The sequence below is a fragment of the Takifugu rubripes genome, chromosome 12 (assembly GCF_901000725.2).
Source record: "Takifugu rubripes chromosome 12, fTakRub1.2, whole genome shotgun sequence".
NCBI lineage: Eukaryota > Metazoa > Chordata > Actinopteri > Tetraodontiformes > Tetraodontidae > Takifugu > Takifugu rubripes.
This window is the reverse complement of record NC_042296.1, coordinates 11,007,852-11,030,125: the sequence shown is the minus strand read 5'-3', so window position 1 is coordinate 11,030,125 and position 22,274 is coordinate 11,007,852. Positions and strand designations below refer to the sequence as shown.

The following is a 22,274-nucleotide window of genomic DNA, read 5'->3' as shown; positions in this document are numbered from 1 at the left end:
GGCGTTACTTCGAACACCAGTTCGCTCCTGTCCTACACGTCCGTCTGACCTAATCCGCCGGGTGTTTGGTGGCCGTTCTCATCTACGCTCACCAACAGTTTGTGGAAAACGAGGGAAGTTCTGCTTCCTGTCCTCAGAGTCCAGCTGCTGCCACCATGTGACTCTTGATGAACGTCTGGACCCGCCTTCCTGTCCTGGAGCCATATCTGCGTCTAATTATTTGATTACGCCAATTTTAACTCTTCTATCCTGATTTGTCCCTCAAAGGGCCTCGAAGCTATCATTAGTCAAAGTAGCGGACTGCACCAGTACAACCAGCAATTAGCTTAATCCTTAATTAACTCCGGTTTTGGTTTGTTTTGTGTGTTCCAGCTTCTTGTGTCTTCTTGCTGCACCCGATCTTCATTCCCTGTTTGTTGCATTTAACATTTAGAAACCAGTTAAAGTAAAGACTCGTTGTTATATTAGCATAAGCGGGCTAGCTTGGGGTTCTTTTGGCAGAGTGGATTAACACTGCATTAGCTAAAATTACCCTCAGGAACATGTGGTACTCAGCCACTGCTCATCCAGTTCAGCCATAAATCAGAGCCAGTCCCACACAATCAGGAATCCCTGAGCTGTTTAATTGGAATGTTGTCTTTGTCCCCGGTATACATTTACGGGAGTGGAATCGGGTCACCTCCGCCTGGATAGGTGCCGATTTACACTCCGTCTGCTCGTTAATGATCGGCCATTTCCGGTTGACCTATGAGGTCACAGACTGCAACAATCGTCAATAGTGATCTAGCAAATTAGCAAACGAGGGGTAAAGTGGTACTACAATGGACAACATTGCAAATTTGGACATGATGACCTCTAACCTTTCTAGCTGCTGTTCGACTCCCAGGTCAGGATGTAGCGCGGCGCAGTAGCCAACGCTCAGATCATCTGGCACCGTTCCAGTCGGACTGATGAGGAGCAGAACGACTGTCAATCGCATGATTTGGGTTCCAGTTGAGCTAACGTGCTTTGAAAGTGCAGTTTTAGTCAGACTAAAGCAAGAATCCAATTTCCTAGTTACACAAATCTACTGACGGCTTTATAAAGAGTGTTTCCATTAAAAAAAACAACAACCTCGAACTAGAGTGACTGTAGCCATGCAGGCGGACAGCTGCCTCCAGACTCTGACACGCTGCCAAACACCAAAAAATGTCAGCCAGGAATCTGCCAGCGAGCCCCCGTTAAATGTCAGCTCCTTAGACAAGCGCTGAAGCTATCTGGGGCGATAATCTGGACACCTGGCTGGAAATCTGCAGGGACGAGGACGGGGAAGAAACCCAGTAATGCTGGGACGGAACAACTCCATTTAATTCAGATTAAAGTTTGTTGAATCCTCTTTTTTTTTGTGGCTCTGAAACAGAGTCGGAGCCCTGACAGGACATCAGTCTCACCATCTGTCGAGGTGACCCCGACTCCAGCGTGAATTGTGGCTCCCCGAGCAATAGAAAGCTATCAGGGCTTGACAGTTTGGCACCCAGAACCCCCAGGATGTCATTCCAAACACGCACAGGAAAAGAGAAGGTGAGCGGATTTAATAGAAAGGTGGGCGGATGAAAGGAATACTGAGGCCTGGGCAGAGGACAGGAAAGAGAGACTGAGAATGCAATTAGCAGCGGAGGACAAGGAGCCGCTAAGGACGACGGTTTCAGGAGAAATCGAATAGGAAATAAAGAGGAAACGACATGAGCTTCCACACAGGAGCACCCGGCGCTCTGTGGAAGAATGCACTGGAATTAATGGATAAAAAGGAGAAAAGAAACGGACCAAAAAGAGGGTGAACAGTGAAAGGAAGGAAAAACTGGAGTCCTGGATGCAGAAGATTGTTTATTAGCTGGTTAATTGGATCCTTTATACAGTCAGTTTCACTTTTATTGTCTGTCAGGAGGATACAGATACGATCAGTCTGCACACGGTATTGATAAGATGATTTATTCTGGATTCATTAGGGATTAATGGGAACGTTTATAATCAATGGGTTTTCAATCAACAATAAATAATGGGATAAAGAAACAGTAAAGGACGTCAAAATGGTCCCAAAGCCTGGTTTATTAGCTAAAGAGACACTTCCTATCAGCTATTTGTCACCATAAACTGAAAGAAAAAGCCAACTTCTTTGTTTCTTTCCAAGCCTACGTTGGGAATTTGGGGGTAAAAGGCCAACATGCTCCAGCATTTCAGACAGGAAGCAGTCGATCGATCAAGGAAGTCAGGCGGCACGTTTCAGCCATTTGTGCCATAAATTAAAGTCAGGAATCAAAGGACAAGGTGAAACGAAACGATCGGGCACACACACACACACACACACACACACACACACACAGATATAGCAGCCTCCAGTCATTCACTCGAGTCTAGCACCACCTATTGATCCCTCTGCTCCCTCTGTTTCACTTTACTTTCTTCCAGAAAAACCCCCCACATCTGAGCAAGAAACCATTTAATATGCAACGATAACTGCAGCATGACTGTGAAATTGAACTGGAGCTGATCAGATCTCTGGGCTCCAACATGATCCCGGCAGCAGCCTGTCGGATCCGTCACGTGTGACACCACGAATGTGGGATCCGGCTCGGCAGAATGATTCCATCACCAACACGCGGTTGGAATAACTTGCTTCCCCATCAGCAACTCGTCGTTGTTAATCTCAGCGTGAGTCAATTGAGCCCCATCCTGTTGTCGCGGAAACCTCCGTGAGGATGCTTGGACAGAGTCGGAGTGACATTGCAGATTGTTGCGCGTAGCCATGAATAAAACATGCTCCATTAGCGTGATTAATATTAAGGAATATCAGCAGGCAGTAGGTATTTTGCTGACCTCCTACGCGTGAAAGGTCTCAATTACATGAATGTGTGTGGATGAATGTGTGTTCACTTTAATTGCATACCGAGTACCGCATGCTGGGGCCATGTAAGTGAAGTGGGGGCCACATTTCAAAGGACTGGGATTGGGATATTGTCAGTGTCATGGGCTTAGATGGGATGGCTGGGGTCAGGGTGACGCATGGTGTATGTGAAGGTACCTGGAAAGATAGAAGAACAAGAATGTGCGTGTGTGTACGTGTGTGTGCGTGTGGGTTTTTTGGGGGGGGGGTTTGTGACGCCCACCAGTTTACACCCGACAGACAGACAGACAGACAGACAGACAGACAGACAGAAGAACGACGACCAAGTCATCTCAGAGACCCAGAGAGCAGGCGGACGCCAGCGTCCCGGCTCGGTTCGGTACCAGTCTGCCCGTCTGCACACGTCTCCCCTGATGCTGCTCTTATCTGCGCGCTGTCATTCACGCGTAAATACGCACGACAGCCGCCGGGCGCCTTTCGTCGGTGCGCGTGCGGCACGCGCTTCAAAACGGTTACGTAAACACGGAGGAATCCCCACCAGAAGAATCCCGATTTAGCCGCAGACATCAGCCACTTCAGCTGCTGCTTTAGAACAAACGAGCTGTTGCGGCAGCAGCGGCGGGGCGTGCGGGGGGGCTTTTGTCTCAGGGGCCCGAGGTGGAACATGTTGACACAGCGCAGGAGTGTGTTTTAAAGCTGCCAAATCCGAAACCATAAAGATGAGACGCACTTTTGTGGCGTCATCTCCAGCCTCTCTGTGAGGCTGCACCTCTCATCCGAGGCGAATGAGCAGAATCTGAAAGAGTTTATCCCCGTCGTTTAAAGACAGGACGGATGCGTGCGTGCGTGCGTGCGTGTGGATGCATGTGCGTGTGCTGAGGTCACGGGTCTGCGTGCGGCGCACTCCTCTGCGTCGCTGCTTTCATCAGTTCCCAGCGGTGAGAACGTCTCTCCCAGCCAAACTCTCATCCCGAACCTGCATTCGCGTCTCCCAAAACCAGGGCAAACCCAGAATTCCAGCCGTCACAGGAAACAATTCACATTTTTTTACCTCGAGCTAATCTGTTTAAAGAGGATTGTAGCAAAAAAATAAAAAATAAACCTCTTTAAAGTGCAAACACGAAGAGAAGAGTCACAGGAGTCCCCGGCAAAGGGAAGCAGCTTCTGCTCCATCAGTCCGTCCAAACACATGTGGCTATAAATAAATTAACACCACGGGATGACTCATCTTTACATCTCAGCCGCAACTTAGAGATGTCAATAGGGGGGGGGGTGACTTACTTTTGAGGAGAGGTTCTTCGTCCACAGCCCGGGTGGAGGAGGCAGAAGCCCTGGCTGTTTGCGCCTCCCGCGTCTGCTCTCCTCCCGTAACGCCAGCGAAAAGAAGAAACTTTGTCTCTGCATCCACTGAGGTTAAACACAAATAAAAGTCTATCAGTCAGGCGGCGCCGGCGCGGCGGTGCCCGGGCGGCAGCCTCCTCTGCGAGCTGCTGGGAAGCGGCGTTTGCGCGCGGTGGCAGCGGGCAGTGCGCCGCTCCGGAGCCGTTCTGAGCCGCGACTGCTGCCCGCCCGCTCATCCAAGTGCGCGTAACAGCCGCCGAGCGTGTGGAAGCGGAGCCCCTCCTCGCTTTTACCTCCGACTGCGCTGCGCACGGACGCGGAGAGGGAGAGGAGGGCGGCGAACGCAGCAGTGCGCGCGCGATTGGAGACAGAAACACGTCACGATGATGCCTTATAGATCCAGCAGATGGATCTAGGTTTGGATCTGGGTTTATGATGTGACCCTGCATCAATGAGAAGACCCGATCGTCTCATCCAGAGATGCCTGTTTTCTAAAATCCAACATTTAGGTGGCGCATCGTTGCGTCAAGGTGTGTTTGCGCGACAAAATGCATTAACTTCTTGAAATGATCTGCGTTTATGAGCTGCCTCCACCCTTTCCAGTCGTTCTTGATGAGTTGGAGAAAGAAAAAAGGTGTCGCTGGTGTAACTGTGAGATTAATCCCGATTCATCTGACCTCTGACCTCTACTCACAGGTTGAATTCTATGAATCCCAAATCCTCAAACATCATCAACTATACATTAAAAAGAAAGCTCACAGAAGTACCTGAGAATTGTCTCTTCGGAGCTGAAACATCTGGTTGAGGTTTGTGGATCTGGACCTTCTGCTGGTTGTGGGCGGAGCTACACGCGGCTGAGGATTTGGTCGACATCTGTATCCCTCAGAGACCAAAGGATTTGACGCAGTAAAAAGGCTCAACTGTTTCCAAGAATCATGCGAGCTCCATGAGAGCAACAGGGACAATGTCACGCTGGAAAGGAAGCTCGGGCAGCTGCCAACATCTGGCCCGCACGCCTCAGCTTGAAATCGGCCCTGCGACAAAAACCTCGCTGATCGACGGGTTCATTGCAGCTCTAAAATGTTTGCAGCGTGACAAAGACGCTGACTTCAGGAGTCGGGCGACAGATTTGGTTCTCCAGGCCTCTGGGCCGAGGACGTCTCCTCATCTCAGAGGCTCATCATTATGGTCAGCGGCTGCGGCGGGGTGGCGTGTTTGGAATTCAGAGGAGAATAATGATGGCGGGAAGGGATCACAGCGTCACAGCGCTGCTATTTTACCAGATTATTAAGGAGCCAAGCTGATGGGACTTTTAAGAAAGTCTAACTTTGATATTGCAACGGGATTCTCTCATATTTGGGCGCCTTTCCAGCTGGGAATCAGGCAAAATTCCATCAAATCCATCACGGATTGTCAATATCAAACTCGCTTAGGCTTCAAAAAGGCCAACAAGGGCGACATCACGTCTGATGTTTCAATTAAAGCCCTTAACGCTCATTGTTTCCTGAGCTAAACACCCACCGATCTCCGTTTAGAGCCGCCCAGACGTTCAGCAGCGAGCCGTTAAACAGACGCGCCGCCACTGAAGCTGGGATGTTTCCCTCAGGATGTGGCGGAGGCTGAAAACCCTGATGGGCAGAAAGACTTTCACAGATGAATTTATAATGTTATGTTGTTTAAAGGGGCAGTTTGGGAGATGTTGAGGGTCTAATTTGTTGGTTTTTGGGGGGGGTGAGCCTGAACGCACCAGGCTTTGGCTTGACTCTACGTTGGCGCAGCCTTCCATTTTATTCCCGCCGCCTCTTGCACATCGGAACAGGTCATTTGAGTATTAGAAGCATTCTGAACTGTCAGCGTGAAGCCGAGAAGCAAATAATGGAATTAAAGGGCTGAATCCCATAAGGGACCTGGGATCGTTGCGTCTGCCTCACGCTCGGAGCGTAATCGGACAATTATAGAACAAAGTGATGCTAATATCAGCATCTATGCTCCTCGGCCAAAGGAAACAATCATTATTTTACTCCCCCCCCCGCAGGTACAGTCCATCTTCAGGAGAATTCCAGCTTTAGGGTTTTGCTCCTCTCACATGGGGGAACTTGTGCTGGGTCAGCTTGTATGAATGCGTCATTGCTTTGTATTAGACAGCAAATTCAAATGTGCCAGCGGGTTCCGCCGCTGAGTCTGCAGAGACGCGCTGAACATAAGCTGACAAAGTCTCCGCCGAAGATGAGGAAGACGCTTTTTACTATCCAACCTGCCAGATGTGCCTGACAGATACAGTATATTTTAAAAAAAGAAAGCCCCATCTTGGCATCAGGGGGAAGCAGACGTTGGTGTTTGCTGGTTTGGCTGAAATGGAAGGATTCCAGCACGGTTCTGTGGGCCAAATGCAGCAGGTTTGTGTGGCGGATGAATCGTGTGTAGAAGGACGGTGCGATTGTTGGGGACACGCGGCTGGTGGGAGGAGACGTGCGACCATAACTCTGTCGAAACGGTCGGAATAATGATCAAATATTTACATTTTAAACGCCGCGCCGGTTGGGACGAGGACGGCCCTTCAGCCGAAAGAGCGCGGAGAAAACCCAGATTAGCATCCCGTGGTGGGAGACCCACCTGAGCCGCTCTGTCTGCTGACATTATACAACGGCTGCATGTGTTCAGCAGCCAGGGCAACAGCGTGGAACAGCCCGCCTGTCACCCCCAGACACGGGGGGTGGCGAGGGAGGCCGACGGGCTCCGTGACTTCTTGTGTAAAAGGTCAGAATACCGGGGGGAGACGGTGATGTCATGTTTGGTGTCCAAAAATAAAAAAAGAATTTTCCTCATTTCAGCATCATCATATATGTAATATATAGGGACGACAAGCAATTCGATTATTATTGTAATATGAGAGTAAGATAAGTTTAATGATTACGAATATGAGTAATGTGAACATTGTTGGAGCCTCCTGGTCTTCCTATCAGGGATCCACGTAGAGGTGGATCTCCTTACAGTGATTTTATTGATTTCTTTATGCTTCTGTGTGTCCAATCCCATGATTTCTTTATGCTTCTGTGTGTCCAATCCCATGATTTCAGTCACCAGATCCTCCTACTCACACAGATGGCTGCGGACTCCTTTCAGCTGAGTCAACAGCTGTGGGCTGCTCTCTCTGAAATATGAACAAAAATGCCTCCAAAGTTTGTTGTTTTCAAAGTTTGTTGCTTTAATTAAAACAGCAACTTAGCCCTGATGTTTTTCATTAGACTGCTATTCACTGTAAAAACATGGAAGCTAATTAGTGCGGACCTGTTTCACATGTATTGATCTGCCACCAGGGGGCGATAGACCTTCTTTTATTAGAATTTTGTACCGAGAATTTTGAATCTGGTGTCAGAATAGGAAAACAAAAGGAGAAATTTGTTCCCAGGATGAATCCGTTTATTTCTAAAGTTCATTAATCCCCATTATCTATGAGAAACCACATCAGCCAGCCTAATGTAGTGCATCTAATGCAAGAACCAGAGCGGGCTCGATTGATCTCCCTCTGATCTGCACCAGATCGTGTTTATTTTACCTCCACCTATTGATGATCCCAAGGAGCTGTGGTTAACTCCCACCTCTATCTGCAGCCCCTCCACGTGTTGTGATTCAAGATTTTACAGTCAACAATCTGAGAAAATCTCAATCATTCCACACGGCAACAACGCCGTAAATGTTTTCTTTTATTTACTGCTTTGAGTGGATTTCTTTAAAAAGCAGCAGAAGGTTGGAGTTCAGGAGCAGATGGAATCGGCCGCAGGCTGCAGCCTCCTCGTGCTGCCGTCAGCCCCATCCCTTAACTTTGCTTCCTAAATGTATCAGCTTGTATTGCTATTTATAGCCCAGACGAATTGGCTGAGCCATTTCCTTTGATATCCACTATAAATATTTATTATCTGCACAAAAGCTCTTCTGTTCTCAGGGCGGACGAGGAGGTCTCCGTCCATAACCTCCAGGCAGCAGCAGGGCTGCGGCCCCTGCCGTGTGATCCAGCCCAACATGCACCCATGAGCTCTGGGTCCACGTGCACCTGAGCTTCACCGTAACCACCTTCTAATTGCAGCGAACCCGACTGTTTCTTTGTGAAGCAGCAGCTGCACGCTGCAGCTAATGAACCTGCCGGCGAGGAGCACTTCTGCTCCTCTGTTCCAGGCTGCATCACAGAGCTCAGCCTGGAATTGAGCAAAGAATTTCAGCTCTTTCCTACTGCTGTTAGCTTCTGACCCTGGAGAAAGCAGCTTAAAAGAGCGAGATCGTGTCAACTTTAGAGCATTTTATTTAAAAAAGTCGCTATGACAACACATCATTACAAGAGAAATACATTACAGTGTCAGAACAGTGAATCAGTGCAGTAAACAGCTAAAGCCCCACCACCACCACCCCATTGACGGGCAGTTTTAGCGTGAACAAAGCCGGTTCATTTGACCACGACTGTCCTCCATGCACGTCTACGCCTGCATGAAAGTGATGCGATTATTTCTATTCCGGCGCAAGGGGTTCGTTTTTCCTTCCCTTGTCCTTATTTTCCTCCCTGGAACACAAACACAGCGGCCGGTTAGTGAGATCATCTGCGTTGCGACTTTATCTACAGCTTAGCAGAGTGGGACTGGATTCCATGGCAACGTCTTCTTCAGATGCAGAGCTGGGTTCTAATTTTTTTTTTTTTTTTTAAATTTTGGGTCCTTTTTTCTTAGCAAGCCTGACAATGAAACCCGACGAGCGGTTCCTCCCCTCGCCCCTCCTCACACACCTCTCACACACACATCCTTGCAGCTCTGCCTCGACACAAAATTGTTGCTGCTCCCTCCGCAGCCCGAGTAGGCGAACTCCTCGCACCTCTTGGTGGCCGCGTTGTAATAATAGCGAGGGATGGATGCCGAGCACTTCCCTTTGTCCAGAGGGTCCAGACAGAGGACGGGCAGAGCTGTGGGGACACAAAAAAAGACTCGGGTCAAGATAGAGCCGGCGATAAAGGGAGACGTGAGACTCGGGCGGCGCTCACATTTCTTTGGGCTGCAGTACTCCTCGCAGGAGGCCAGGTCCCCGAAGCGGTTGGAGTTGCCGAGGCAGCCGCCGTAGTAGAAGAGCTCGCACTGCATGCTGGTCATGTTGAAGAAGTACTTCCTCAGCAAGGCACGGCAGGGACCCACCTCGCTGGGGAATCTGCAGATCTGGGGGACTTCTGGAGACAGAGAGATGAGAATAAACATCATATTTACAGTTAGCACCGCCATATTATATTATATTATGTATACATATATATATATATAAGTTATTCTATACCTACATCTGAACAGTGTCAATAAAGTGGGACAACTGTAACTGAACACCAGGGAGGCGTCGCCAAGTGTCTCGTGTAGTTCAAATACCCTAAAATACTTGAATACTTACAGCAAAACCCCATAAATACTGCAAATAAATAAATAAAACCAACCCCTCGAACAGTGGCAGCAGCTTCGCGGCCGGTTAATAACGGCTGTCACACCAGAACGGAGGGTGATGAAGGACGGGTTCCACTCTCCGGATACTTACTTGGGATTCTGAAGCACGTTTTCTGGCACTCCTGGTAACTCTTGAAGTTATTGGCATTTCCCTGGCAACCTCCGTAGCCGAAAAGCTCGCACTTCTGCGTAATGGTGTTGTAATAGTAGCGCTCAATGTCTCCTCTGCAGGGACCCTCGTCCACTTGGAGGAGGCACACGGCTGATAACAAAGCAGGGGAAATAAGTTCAAGCACCTTGAAGCCAGACTGGAGGAGACTGCTATCGACTTGTCTTACCTTTGGGGGACAGCGCCAGCGCGTTGCAAAACGAGGAAAAGAGCGCAAAGGCGACCAGTGCGTAAAACTCCATGGTGAAAGTCTTTTCTGCCTCTGTGGAACCTGTCCGAGCTGCACCCAGCTTTATAGACCCAAGTTTTTCACTGGAAACATTTGGGGGGGTGGGGTCTAATGACTCACTTTACTTCGCAACATAGCAGCCACATTAGTGGGTTCGTACTCTGACGAAATTGAGTAAAGGGGCGATTTAACGAAATGAGTGACGTCACGACCAGTGACGACGATGGTGATGATGATAACGATGATGATGGTGATACATTTCTGAAGGACTTATCACATGTGATCCATGTGTCCATTCCCCACTTTTCCCTCCACACACGCGCGCGCACACACACACGCACGCGCACAGCACACGGCTGCCCATGTCCTCTGCATCCTCTTCTCCTTCATGTCCTCTCTCACCACAGCCATAAATCTCCTCTCTGCTCTTCCTCTGGGCCTCCTGCCTGACTGTTCCAACCTCTTTTGTCACTTCCAGAAGCACTAAAATCCCACTGATGAACTCATTCCCGATTCTATCCATCCACCTCAACACGTTCGTCCCCGCGACCTCCAGCTCTGCTTCCTGTTCCCTCCCTTCGGCCCATTTTTTAGATTTATTCAACAAGCTATTTTGCACAGCGGCACGATTCTGCATCACTGCTCCGTCTCTGCTCACCTGGAAAAAAAAATGCCCTGCACTCATGTTTGGAATAATCAGGGAACGCCGTCTTGACAGGTGGAGGCTAAATACAGATTAGCCGTCTTATCAAAGTGACCTGATGTATGAGACCCCGCCCCCTGAACCTATTTTTGTATTTGATAAGAGCCCAAATGCAGCTGCAACAGTGCCGAGTTCAGATGCAACGTGCATCATTTGTGTCGTCTTTTACAGGCTGTGTGATCCAGAGGAGCCCGGACAGACTCCAGTGTGTCTGCTGAGTCGCATTCATGAGATGCTGATAATGATGAGAGAGCTGGGCCTGGGTTTAATCAGATTAGCAGATTAGGATTGTTTATACGGATTACTTTATAACCCAGATTGAGGAAGAGGAGAGGGGACTCCTCAGCAGGACTCCGGGAGAAGAGGACTGCTCCTTTTATTTGCTCGTAAGTGTGTCTGGTTTCCTCGGGGCCTTCAGGTGTTTGTGTGGTAACAGGTGAAGCTTCTTCTCTTGGCAGAGGATGCCGGTCATAAATGTTGACGACCTGACGGACAAAGATAAGGCGCTCATGGAAGTAACTCAGCTTAAAAATGAAGTGAAGCTCGAGAGGTGGTTGGTAAGTTGATCTGCGAGATCCCGGGCTAATTGTGGATCCCTTAAGAGAGCTGAAGATCTCTGAATATCGAAATTATTATTCTTATTTTAAATGTGCAACCCCTTTATTCACCCACCTCTTTGGGGACTCTAGGGATTTCTAGTGAATAAATATCCTTTTTAGAGTTAGCAGAGCCATATTGTATTATAATATATAGACAATATATTGAATTGTTATTCTGTCCCTGTGTTGAGCAGTAAATTGGCTGTTTGTCCCACATTAAGTCCGGTTATTCCTTTTAGACATCTAAATGCTGTGAGGAAATCAAAGACTACATCGTGGCCGGAATGGATGAAGATATCCTCGTCAAAGGCATCGCAGAGGATAAGAACCCCTTCAAGGAGAAAGGTGGCTGCGTGCTCTCCTAAACTGGACCTGAGGAGCTTTTCATATTTATGTCAGATTAGCACCTGGTGACACCCCCCACCCCCACCCCCACCTCACAGAACTGATTAGCAAACTGAAAAAAAAGTAGAAGGATATAATAAAGAACTATATGATTCCCAATTTTCTCTCCAGACCTGCAGCCTCACTCCTATGAAATAAACAGGAGCTGAATTTTACAGGGATTATAAATCTTTAGGTGCGTATACGGTCTGGATCTGGATACGGTCCCGGCTCGCCTGTTGTTTCATGGCTGGAAGCGAATGTCATTAAATCCGCTTGTTTGTAACACAGCCTGTCTCCATCCTTCACTGTCGGTCGGCATATAGGCCCAACTTCATGAATCAGATCACATGCGCTCTAGATTGTAATTTATTTTACGAGCTGTGTGCTCACTCTTTCCGATTTGCTCTTTCACACACAGCCTGGGGTTACGGAAAGTACAAGTCTTGGGCTGGCATTTAATCAAACACAATTCCTGTAAACAATGAATGTCAACAGCAACGGATTTGGAAGCTCTGAGCACCTGGTAAAAGTGTAAATGCCAAGAATGCTCTGTCGGGTTTTAGGTTTCTGATTCGGTGTCATATTAAAAACACCCGTAATAAATGAAAAGAGGGGGGGAAATGATAGTTTATTTGAATTAAGCCTTTGGGACGAGACTGAAGGTGTTATTTTCCTAAATGAGTTGAGGATGAGTGAACTCAGCTGGCCATTTCCACTCAGCTCCCCACTTCCGGTGGGAGCGGGACCCACGTGTGCGCATGCGCAGACGGAGGACAACAGAAATGGCGCTGCTCAGAGGCGCTCCGCGTCTCAAGCTGCGACTCTGCGGCCGCGTTTTTAAGCATTCCTGCTCGCCTGTCGGTGTCCGGGCCCTGTCGGACCAAGTGTTGCCTAAAGCAGCAACGTCTGGAGCCTCAGACACCGTCAGTGATCATTTACTCTACACACCCGAGCACCTTGCGTTGAAGGAGTCCCTCAGAAAGGTACGCAGGAGTGCAGCGAACTTTGACTTTACCGTGGAAAAAACTGACATTAAGTATTTTCTATTAATACACAGCTAAGCATCAGTCTGTCCTACAATAAAAAGAAGCGCAATATGCTTCATCTAATCTATTTATTCATTTGATTTTATAATAATGAAGGTCTTGTTATGGTGCGCCAGCGACGCTATGTTAATACGAAGGTCGTTGGTTCGAATCCAGGTCCCTGCTATTTATATGCGTCCTTGAACAAGATACCGAGCTGTAATTGTTGTTTTAATATATAGGAATTGTTAATTAAATTAAAACACGAGTAGGATGGTTGAAATAAGAACAGATGGACACAGAATATAAAATCTGCTGCTTTAGCTCATTAAAAACGTGCTAATTAAGTAATAATCAGTGCTGTTTACCCAGCAGAGCAGATGTTAAACCTCTCTAACCCCCAAATTAAGGTAATGAATAAATAGGAGGAAGCATTAACATCTTGCTTAACTCTTTTAGACCGAAATTACAGGGTGCGAAAGTAGCACTGGCTAAATGTGTTGTGTGACTAAATATCAATAGGTTAAAAAAAGAAACTACACCTCTGGGTAATGGGAAGGATACAAATATAGAAAGGAAACGAGGAACAATCTGCCAGCAGTGCAGGAAGGGAAACATCAAGGTGTATTAAAAGAATTCCCAGTAGGGTAGTTTTTATAGATGTAGACAAATGGGGTTGTAGGAAGTCCTTTAGTGACTCTTCAAGGTCCCGCGTTGCTAAATTGTCTCTCCCTCGCCAGGGGTTGAGCTGGTGTTTGGTGTTCACACAGGCCCAGGCAGACTGCTTCCCATGTTGGGGACTTAGTCAGAAATTCCTGGTTGTTCCACTTACTGTTCCAGATGCCGTGTCTCCAGGACGGTGCTGCACCAGGACAGAAACGCCAGACTTTCCCTGCCACTTCTCGGAAGTGACGCGCGCCGCTTCCTGGGTTTGAGGCCGGCATTTCCCAACACGGCAACAAAGTCTATTGTTTAAGTTTGTAGATAATGCCCTCGGTCATTTCAGATACCTTCTAAAAGTAGGAACAGGAAGTGCTCAGCATGCGTTATGCTGTCCTGCCGTGTCTTTGCAGCATTACTGGGAATAATATCATACTCAACGTTTACTCGTATTTTTGCTACATGAATATTCTAAATCATTCCTGTTTAGCTGATGTCGTTTCCTTTCGATGGAAGCTGCCTGGTTACGTCGGTGACGGATTTTGCGTCATCGCAGCTGCGGTGGCTGATGAGCGGAACATCCCTGGAGTGATGGTGTCACCGAATGTCAGAGAATTCCCATTTAACGCAATTTGGTTGGACAAAGAGCCAAACTCTTTTCACATTCCAAAGCTTCGGAATCACAGTAATATCCCTCAGTCCTGCGAAAGCCTCGTTCCTGAGCACCGGCCTCGATCTGCTGTGGAATTCGGGAGTTTGTCCACGCTAACCTTTGTGCAGCATTGTGGGATCACTCCCAGTTAGCGCTCACTCCCCCGTCCCTTCCGGAGAGCTGAACTCCAGGGCTGATTGGAATGCAGGTCAAAGGTGACCAGCCTGTCTAGTTATCGGCCTAATTCTGCATGTTGTGCCTGCTAAATCTGTAAAAGCAGCGTCTGCTTCCTGTTTCGACCACAACGGGAGCGCCGCGCCGCCCCTGTTCCGAGGCTCCTCGCTCAGCCTGTTAGTCTTGGCAGCCCGTGCGCGGCTGGTTTGCATTTGTGTGTTTTGGAGGCAGAAAATCACTTTTTTTGCAGAAAGGTCTGGTAGTTTGTCTTCAGCTCTTTGTTGTTCTTAAGTTTAGATCTGAAACAGCTTGTTGCTGCGCTCTTTTCTTCACGTGCATTTTCACACGTTTAGGAATAATTAAGTAGGATTTATGACCTCATGGCTCTAATATCACTAATTATATGTTACATATTGCTAATTTCCATTGGAGTTGTGTTTAGAGTTACTCTGAAAAAGAGAAGAAAGCTGGTGTCTGCATGCAAATGTTGACCTTTAACGGCGCTCCAGCTGAGGACACCTGAAGAAGCTCAGCGGGAATCACGTCACCGACGTTTCTACACTATAAAAAAGGCTCTCGTCTATTTTATTCATGACTCACCAAAGTCGGCGCCGGTGATGTAAAAAAGGAAGCTGCTTGAATTCAGATAGAAAAGAAAATCTATTTCCTGTTTTCAGGTGACCTCTGAAGTTCTCAGACCTTATTTCCATGTAGCTTGTAGGAATTAGCACACAGCTCCAGGCTTAAGCAGCGTTAATAATTAAAAATTAGGAAATAATCACTGCGTGTGCACATTTTACTGCCCTTTTTTTACATTTTAGCACGCTAAAATAGTTCCGCCTCGCCATATAAAATGTGGTGTAACCCCTCAGCCTGATTCGTTGGCGTTAAACTCCTGAATGGACGGATCAGCCGCTCTCCCGGCGGGAACGTCGTTAGTTTCAGCCTCATTCTGCTGCTCCAAACATCACGAGGTTTTTCCCACCTTGCCAAAAACTGAAAGGAAGCCATTAAAATGTTGGCATCCTGGCGGCGGCGTGCAAAGATGCTGAATGTCAGCACAATGTTGCCCGTGATGTCTAATCCTTCGGCGGCACAAATCCCCGGCGATAATTTGTTCTGGGAGTTTGACTGGACCTGTTGGTTTCATTCCAGCCTTATCAGAACACGGCGGTTCACGTGTGTGTGTGGGTGTGGGTGTGTTTGCAGAAAATAGATCCCCTGGCTTCGTTCTGATGTTGATATATAAACTGTCTGTGGGATCCAGATCCAAATACTGGAGATGGGTGCAGAGATTCGCCCCAGGAAGCAGGAGCCTGAATGTTTCCTGTGTTTGCGTTTTAGATCATCGATCAGGAGATCAACCCTCATGTGGATCAGTGGGAGGCGGAGGGTCAATTTCCTGCTCACAAAGTCTTCAAGCTCTTGGGAAACGCTGGTTTTCTAGGAGTCAACAAACCAGTCGGTAAGGAGGTTTTTACCGCCGTTGCAGTCGAACGCTGGCGTTCCCGCCGTGGCGCCGGGCGCCATCCCGTTCCCAGCCGTCCCTGCTGGGCCGGGGGGACATCTGCTGGAGGTCTGGTTTGTCTCGACGGGACGATAGCTGGAGTCGAACCCCCGACGATCGACATCTATCGTGTTGAAGATTTTATCGCAGGTGTCGGGGGATTAAAATGTGCAGCATAGACAGGATGTGAGCTTTAGTCAGATGGATTACAGAGCAGCGGCGTGGGGGTGGAAGCATGAAGATAGTTCCTTCAATAAACCGGGGCTGTTTATTCACATATCTGCACATGTTCTTAGTTTCAAGAACCTCCAGGAAGGGGTCAAAAGCCCCACTTGTGATCTCGTCCTCCTGATTTAACCCCAGCAGAGTTTTGGTGGCTCCATTGTCCCGTTACCAGGGAATTTCTTGGAAGTACTTATGGAGCCGACAGGTCTGTCGCCAAAATGTGCTCGTGTTAGGTGTTGAGGTCTGTTGCCGGGCCACGTTTCCCTCGGTTTCACCGCTAAAACGCTGCCTCCCTCCAGGAAAGACTTTATTCCTTTTCAAAACACGAGAGCAGGAAGTTTTCTCCAAGCCACCACTTCAGAGGTCTGGGATGACCCTTGGCTCCCGGCCCGTTTCCCTCTGTTTTGGGAGGTTTTAACAGCAGTGGCACTGACCTTGTTCCTCCTGACGGGCAGAACCTGGCAGCCCGCAGCCTTTTCCTTCTGGAGCTGCATATTTCTTTCAGTTGACTGACCCCTGGGAGAATCGTGTGTGTTCAGGCTCTTCCCTTCTTCACATTTTTAGGCGCAGGACTCTTTCCCAAACTCTCATTACAAGTACCACAAACGTGCGCTTCCTTCCATGCATTTTATCCGTTGACGGGCCCATGTTTTCTCCAACAACATCCTGCACGGGTCACCTAAAGCTCCGCTCTACCCTGAAGAACATCTGTTGTTCCAAAGGAACATATGTGCATAGGACTGATGTTTGTGACAGACTTGGGTTTGTTTTCCTGGGCTTGTTTGCTCGAGCAGATGGCCCGCTGTTCCCCGGCCTCGGTGCTTCCCTCCATCCACTCTCTGCACCGCAGGGGCGCCTATCGATACGCAGCTGCACCTGTTTCCCCCCCGTTTGTATTTATTTTTGCTCCCACGTCCCGTTATACGTCCCTCTTTCCTGCGCGTTTGCCAGACGGCGCTGCTCTGGGCTCAATAACGGGTCTGACAGGTGATAATAAACCAGTTTGCTGCAGTCGCTATGATAAAAGCAACAACCGTTCGTTATTGTCAGTCACCGCTCGCGTTCATCAGCGAGGGGCCGTCTTATTGTATTTAATCACGGGAAACGGCACCAAGCCTCGTTACTTTAGGCTGGCTGAACGCCGTCATTAAGAGATTTGAGCTAATGGAATCACTGATGGGCTCACCGTGGGGGACATTTCTAGTTTTGAACATGTTTAATTTCTTTCTTTTCAATGCACTTTTCAAGTGCTACGTGAACAAGTTGGAAGCACGTGCATGTGTAAACTGAGGACGGTAAATTGGTCGTTAGCGTTTAGCATAAACTGTATTGAGGTGGTCCTTCTCTGCCCTGTAAGTTCTGTTACTGATGATGAAAGAAGCCAGTTTATGCAGATAACAGCTAAAACAGGGTGGAATGAAATGACACCCGGGTGACGGCGACCCCGCTGATCTCCCAACACGTACGAGTCACGACTCACGATGACGCCGCGTCATTAACGAGAGGGCGCCGATAGATGCGTTGGTCACAGGGCGAGCAGATATGGGGCAGGGTCGTGGGAGGCAGCGCCTCGGCGATGGAGTAAGGACGAGTTGTTGCCTCTCCTGCAGAATATGGAGGCTTGGGTCTGGACTTCAGCTACAGCATGGCGGTGTCGGAGGAGCTGGGCAACATCCGCTGCGGAGGCATCCCCATGGCCATCGGCGTCCAGACGGACATGGCCACCCCTGCTCTGGCCAGGTAGCCCCTCCACCACATCCTGCAGTTAAACCCAGAATAAAGATTTCACTGTGTGTGTGTGTGTGTGTGTTTTTGTAGGTTCGGTTCGGAGGAGCTAAAGCAGCAGTTCCTCCGTCCCTCCATAGCGGGGGACGTGGTGGCCTGTCTCGGGGTCAGTGAAGTGGGAGCCGGCTCCGACGTCTCAAGTGAGTCTTTTCGACCGATGCGACGGGTCGCGTTTGAGAGAACGGAGCAGCGTTTCAGCTTCAAGCTGCTGCTCTCCCACCCAGGCATCGCCACCAAGGCGGTGAAGGACGGGGAGGAGTACGTGATCAACGGGGGAAAGATGTGGACCACCAACGGAGCCCAGGCGGACTGGATGTGTCTCCTGGCCAACACCGGCGACGGGCCCCCGCACAGGAACAAATCCCTCATCTGCTTACCCATGAACCTGCCAGGTAGGCGTCGGTCACGTTCTCGCACCAGCAGAAAGTGGATGACGGACAGAAAGGGGAAACTGGACATAGCAGGGAAAAAAAGAACTCCGTTTTTGGTTTTTCTAACAGGCGTACACATCGCCCGCAAGATCGAGAAACTGGGGATGAGGTCCTCGGACACGGCGGAGGTGTTCTTCGACGACGTGCGCGTGCCCCGTAAGAACATCATCGGCCAAGAAGGCCTGGGCTTCACCTACCAGATGCTTCAGTTCCAGGAGGAGAGGCTCTGGGCTGCGGCCAACAGTGAGTGAGCGCTCTACTCTCGGCTGACCTGGCGATGGGGTCACGTCTCCTTTATCTCTCCACCCTCAGCTCTGGCCATGTTGGACAACATCATTCAGGAGACCATCCAGTACACACGGCAGAGGAAGATCTTCAAGCAGCCGGTCCTCTACCACCAGTGGGTTCGCTTCCGCTTGGCGGAGCTTCAGACGGAGGTGGAGCTGCTGCGCTCTCTGGTCCACCGAGCCACAGGTAGGGACCAGGGACAAACACCAGTGGGGACTACGTGTTCCTCGATGCTGCTTCGAGCTTCCTAGATCAGATACGTGACCTACGTGACCTGCAGCAGGAACAAAACCCATCAACCCATTTCATTTCCCCGGCAACAACAGTCACATGACCCACATGGTCACATGGTGGCGCAGATCTGTTCACTGTAACCAGAGTCTCCAGCCTCTGTGCTGCCATCAGTCAATCGCTGCCATCAGTCAATCGCCAACATCACCTGTCAGTCATGTGGCGGCGATGGATGCACGGATGACCCTGCTGACCCCCAGTTGTGTGTCTGCAGTATAACAATTCCTCCCTTCCTCCTCCTTTTCATGGCTAGCCATCAACAGGACCCCCCCCCCCCATGGGTCTGACCCTGCTCAAGGTCTCATTCCAGCCACTGTCGCTTGTTTTGGGGTCGGGCTTCTGCAACAGGTTGTATTAATAAAGTCAAATTGACCTGAATAAATGGTCACGAAGCCGCTGCTTTACTGCTGGAATTATACATGAAAATGGCATTTATGACATCCAAAAAATAATATTACTTCTACATTTAAGATGGAATTTCAGTGTCCTAACTTTAAGGTATTTAGATTTTTATTTTCCCTTTGCTTTAATGCTGTTTTCATTGATTAAAAGGAGGGTGGAAGAAACCGCCAAACTCCTCTTTGCAGTTCTATTTTGGGCAAAGCTTGGCTTTCACATCATGGTTCTCCAGATGAGGATGATGGCGAATCCGTCTGTTGTGGGGTTTTTTCCTGTTTATGGTCCATAACAGTTCCAGCTGCTGGCAGCCTTGAATGAATCCAACCAGTGAAAGTCTGATTTGCTGAGCTGGGACTGTGTGACTGGTTTTTACGCTCATCCACGCCCATTTGTTCCCTGGAAAACTGTGATGACTCCAGACCTGATATGTGTGGCCTGCTCTTGACTCCCGGGTCCTTCCTCTGTCCCTGCAGCTTTGTACGTTAAAGGCAATGATGTCACCAAACTGGCGTCCATGGCCAAGCTAAAGGGCGGCCGGCTGGCCAGGGAGGTGAGCGACAGCTGCCTGCAGTTCTGGGGAGGAATGGGCTTCACCAGCGACCTGCTGGTCAGCAGATTCTACAGGTGAGACTGTAGCCATGAAGAGTTCCTAACGTCTCCATGGTAACCCCATCTCACCTTAAATGTGGCTCTTCCTGCAGGGACGGAAGGTTGATATCAATCGGCGGTGGTGCAGACGAGGTGATGCTGGAAATAATCTGTAAATACATGGACACTCTGCCCAGGAAATGATGTCAGCGGCGGTCCAGAGCGCCGATACGGACTCACGGGGCACTTTTGACAAATGTACAGCAGTTGGCCTTTAACAGCAGCCGATGGAGGCTGACCTTTTGTGACCTCACAGGTGTGACTGAAGGAATGTGTGACTGAAGGAATGCATGAATTAACTGTTGTGTGACATAAAGTAAACGTGGGTGGACATGGACAGATCAGTTCAGAAACAAATGAGGCTGGCAAAAAAGAAATTCAGAGCATAAAATTCATTTATTTACACTAAAACATCTTTACAAAGAAACAATGTGGGTACCGATTTTTATTGTCACCTGCTGCCGTGTACCTGTTAATTCTGGCAAACATACACAGAATTATGTTTAATACTTAATCATATTCACTGTACATAAATGAACTGGACATGAAATATACCTGTGCTATATTAAGTGTTACCACAGCAGCTCTACTGTTACGTTACTGCTCAGAACGTGTAAATTTAACCATCAAATATGTCGAATCATGCATCATGAGAAAGAAAAGGTCTCAGAGACTCAGCCACGCGTGCACGTACAAAACCGTCAGTAAAAAAAAAAATGTTTCCTCATTCCTCTGGTTTGAAGCTTCACCGGTGACACAGGTGCGATGTGAGATCAACGGGGTCCGTTATCACCTCAGCTTGATGAACCAGTAGAGGATGAAGAAGACGAAGAAGCAGAAGAGGAGCATGTAGCACAAGAGTTTGGTCTGGCTGCCTCTGGAGAGCTGCTTGACCCTGCCGATGGTGGCGCCCAGCAGGCCCCCCGTGGAGTCAAAGTCTGAGTCCTGGAGATAACAACAGATAGGAACAGTTCAACGTCCAGCCAGGCTGGCAAACGAGCACGTAGATCCACAAACTTGTTTTATTCTTAGTAGAAGCGTCATGAAAACCCTTTTCCTTAATAAAGCAACTGAAATATTCAGTAAAAGGTCCAAGAAATATAACGACCTGTACTGAAACATGAGGCTATAAACACTATATGTAAGGGTGGGGGCTGGGCTGGGAAGCAGCGGGTTCTCAGTTCAAGCCCCGGTGCATCCAACACATAAAAAGGCCTCCTGGTAGTAGCACTACCAGTTTGGTGCCTTGCTCCATGGAGTCAGGGGGGCCTGCCAAACCCACAAATGCTCATATTGGGCCCTGCAATGAAGTGTGTACCTTGCCTTCAGTCATTCCTGATGATTCCAAGATGAAAGAATGAGGCTATGTTTCACAACCAAACAAGATATGACACATATAGAATGTTTAATTGCAAGTATGTTATTTTTCCAACTGTCGCTGCACCCTGGAAAGAAAATAACGCATTGATTTTCCCAGGTGACAGTAAACCAAACGTGAAACTCACCATCTCATCTAACATCTTGTTGTGATATTTGACTTCTGTTCCAATGTCGATCGACAGCTGTAAAAACCAGTAAAGATCCGAATTACTAGTAGAATAAAGCGAATAATACAAAAGGTGCACCAGTTAATGTGGACCATATGGAAAACATCAGTAGCTTTCCCGTCGTAGTTTACTCGTGAAAAGAGACGTAACATATATTTGCAGGACATCTAAGAATAAAGCATTAAAAGAGCAGTTGTGATTTTTACTGACACTCTTTAAAACGTTCACTTTGGCTTTCAGTCCTTCCTGTAAGCGCTCGTTTTCCTCCTCGTACACGCTGTATCCGCTGGCGACATAAGCCCCAGGTCCTCCTTCTCCTGCACAACAAGAACTAAAATGAACACGAACACTTCAGCTAAATAATGTGCATTTATCGGTGCTTAAGCGTCGCCATATGCTGAAAGAGCTGAACTTCGTTGCTAACAACATTAGCCAGTGTTAGCTAGCTGACTACCAAACAAGATCATTTAAAGTTGGAACAAGAGCTGCGCATTTGTGTCCTACCCAAACCGGCGCGTCTCATCCTGAACCACCTTCGTGCACAATTATATGGGTTGAAACTAAGGTGTAAAGTAACAAAGCCTAAGAAATATATGACCAACAACAGGGTTCGCTTAGTAGGAATACGTCGGCAAACGCCACGACACCACGGTGGCCGACGAGGACAATCAACACGAAAAGCGATACAATATTCCCGTCATGTTATCCGTACCATGACTTCATGATATTTTGCTTTTGTATTTATGAGGAAACCTCAGTGTACGTTGGCGGAACTAATAGATCCGCGTGTCTATATTAGACAAAAATAATAAAATATAAAATTGCACAGTTTAAGAGACGATTACTTCTAAACTCCTCTGCTGTGATTAAC

General features: G+C 48.4%; 5 protein-coding genes across 7 annotated transcripts in view; 2 read left to right on the top strand and 3 right to left on the bottom strand.

Moving 5' to 3' along the window:
- The window catches only part of calcr (calcitonin receptor), a 30,066-nt gene extending 25,548 nt beyond the window's left edge, over window positions 1-4,518 (bottom strand). For 2 of the 3 annotated variants that reach the window (XM_029844507.1, XM_029844509.1), the window contains exon 1: window positions 4,163-4,518. The gene's annotated coding sequence lies outside the window, so the exon portion shown is untranslated. Of the gene's footprint in view, window positions 1-860; window positions 948-4,162 lie in introns of all 3 variants that reach the window. The other variant, XM_029844508.1, reaches the window with a different exon arrangement.
- A 3,983-nt stretch (window positions 4,519-8,501) lies between these two features.
- Window positions 8,502-10,183, bottom strand: tfpi2 (tissue factor pathway inhibitor 2). The gene is made up of 5 exons (XM_003969310.3): window positions 10,023-10,183; window positions 9,776-9,946; window positions 9,246-9,425; window positions 8,994-9,167; window positions 8,502-8,774 (listed from the first exon to the last, which is right to left on the bottom strand). Exons 1-5 carry the CDS (start codon window positions 10,093-10,095, stop codon window positions 8,692-8,694), a joined length of 681 nt encoding a protein of 226 aa, XP_003969359.2. The 5' UTR covers window positions 10,096-10,183; the 3' UTR covers window positions 8,502-8,691.
- A 695-nt stretch (window positions 10,184-10,878) lies between these two features.
- On the top strand, window positions 10,879-12,058 carry gngt1 (guanine nucleotide binding protein (G protein), gamma transducing activity polypeptide 1). The gene is made up of 3 exons (XM_003969311.3): window positions 10,879-11,171; window positions 11,244-11,342; window positions 11,624-12,058. The coding sequence occupies exons 2-3, from the start codon at window positions 11,247-11,249 to the stop codon at window positions 11,747-11,749; spliced, it is 222 nt and encodes a 73-aa protein (XP_003969360.1). The 5' UTR covers window positions 10,879-11,171; window positions 11,244-11,246; the 3' UTR covers window positions 11,750-12,058.
- A 457-nt stretch (window positions 12,059-12,515) lies between these two features.
- Window positions 12,516-20,283, top strand: LOC101070756 (probable acyl-CoA dehydrogenase 6). Its single transcript, XM_003969396.3, has 9 exons — window positions 12,516-12,754; window positions 15,627-15,747; window positions 17,625-17,754; window positions 17,833-17,939; window positions 18,024-18,191; window positions 18,300-18,473; window positions 18,543-18,704; window positions 19,682-19,832; window positions 19,910-20,283. Exons 1-9 carry the CDS (start codon window positions 12,530-12,532, stop codon window positions 19,998-20,000), a joined length of 1,329 nt encoding a protein of 442 aa, XP_003969445.3. The 5' UTR covers window positions 12,516-12,529; the 3' UTR covers window positions 20,001-20,283.
- On the bottom strand, window positions 20,236-22,073 carry bet1 (Bet1 golgi vesicular membrane trafficking protein). The gene is made up of 4 exons (XM_003969312.3): window positions 21,908-22,073; window positions 21,614-21,720; window positions 21,362-21,418; window positions 20,236-20,801 (listed from the first exon to the last, which is right to left on the bottom strand). The coding sequence occupies exons 1-4, from the start codon at window positions 21,924-21,926 to the stop codon at window positions 20,646-20,648; spliced, it is 339 nt and encodes a 112-aa protein (XP_003969361.1). The 5' UTR covers window positions 21,927-22,073; the 3' UTR covers window positions 20,236-20,645.
- Window positions 22,074-22,274: the final 201 nt, after the last annotated feature.

Bases quoted from the DNA above. Each gene is read 5' to 3' on its own strand.
- tfpi2 (XM_003969310.3), bottom strand. From the start codon at position 10,095: ATGGAGTTTTACGCACTGGTCGCCTTTGCGCTCTTTTCCTCGTTTTGC. The intron at 9,947-10,022 runs GTAAGACAAGTC...CTTTGTTATCAG, and splicing joins GCTGGCGCTGTCCCCCAAAG to CCGTGTGCCTCCTCCAAGTG. The intron at 9,168-9,245 runs GTGAGCGCCGCC...GTGTCCCCACAG, and splicing joins GTACTGCAGCCCAAAGAAAT to CTCTGCCCGTCCTCTGTCTG.
- gngt1 (XM_003969311.3), top strand. From the start codon at position 11,247: ATGCCGGTCATAAATGTTGACGACCTGACGGACAAAGATAAGGCGCTC. The intron at 11,343-11,623 runs GTAAGTTGATCT...TATTCCTTTTAG, and splicing joins TGAAGCTCGAGAGGTGGTTG to ACATCTAAATGCTGTGAGGA.
- LOC101070756 (XM_003969396.3), top strand. From the start codon at position 12,530: ATGCGCAGACGGAGGACAACAGAAATGGCGCTGCTCAGAGGCGCTCCG. The intron at 12,755-15,626 runs GTACGCAGGAGT...TTTGCGTTTTAG, and splicing joins TGAAGGAGTCCCTCAGAAAG to ATCATCGATCAGGAGATCAA. The intron at 18,474-18,542 runs GTGAGTGAGCGC...CTCCACCCTCAG, and splicing joins GCTCTGGGCTGCGGCCAACA to CTCTGGCCATGTTGGACAAC.
- bet1 (XM_003969312.3), bottom strand. The intron at 21,419-21,613 runs GTCAGTAAAAAT...TGGTTTTTACAG, and splicing joins AAGTGAACGTTTTAAAGAGT to CTGTCGATCGACATTGGAAC. The intron at 20,802-21,361 runs GTGAGTTTCACG...TGTTATCTCCAG, and splicing joins ACAAGATGTTAGATGAGATG to GACTCAGACTTTGACTCCAC.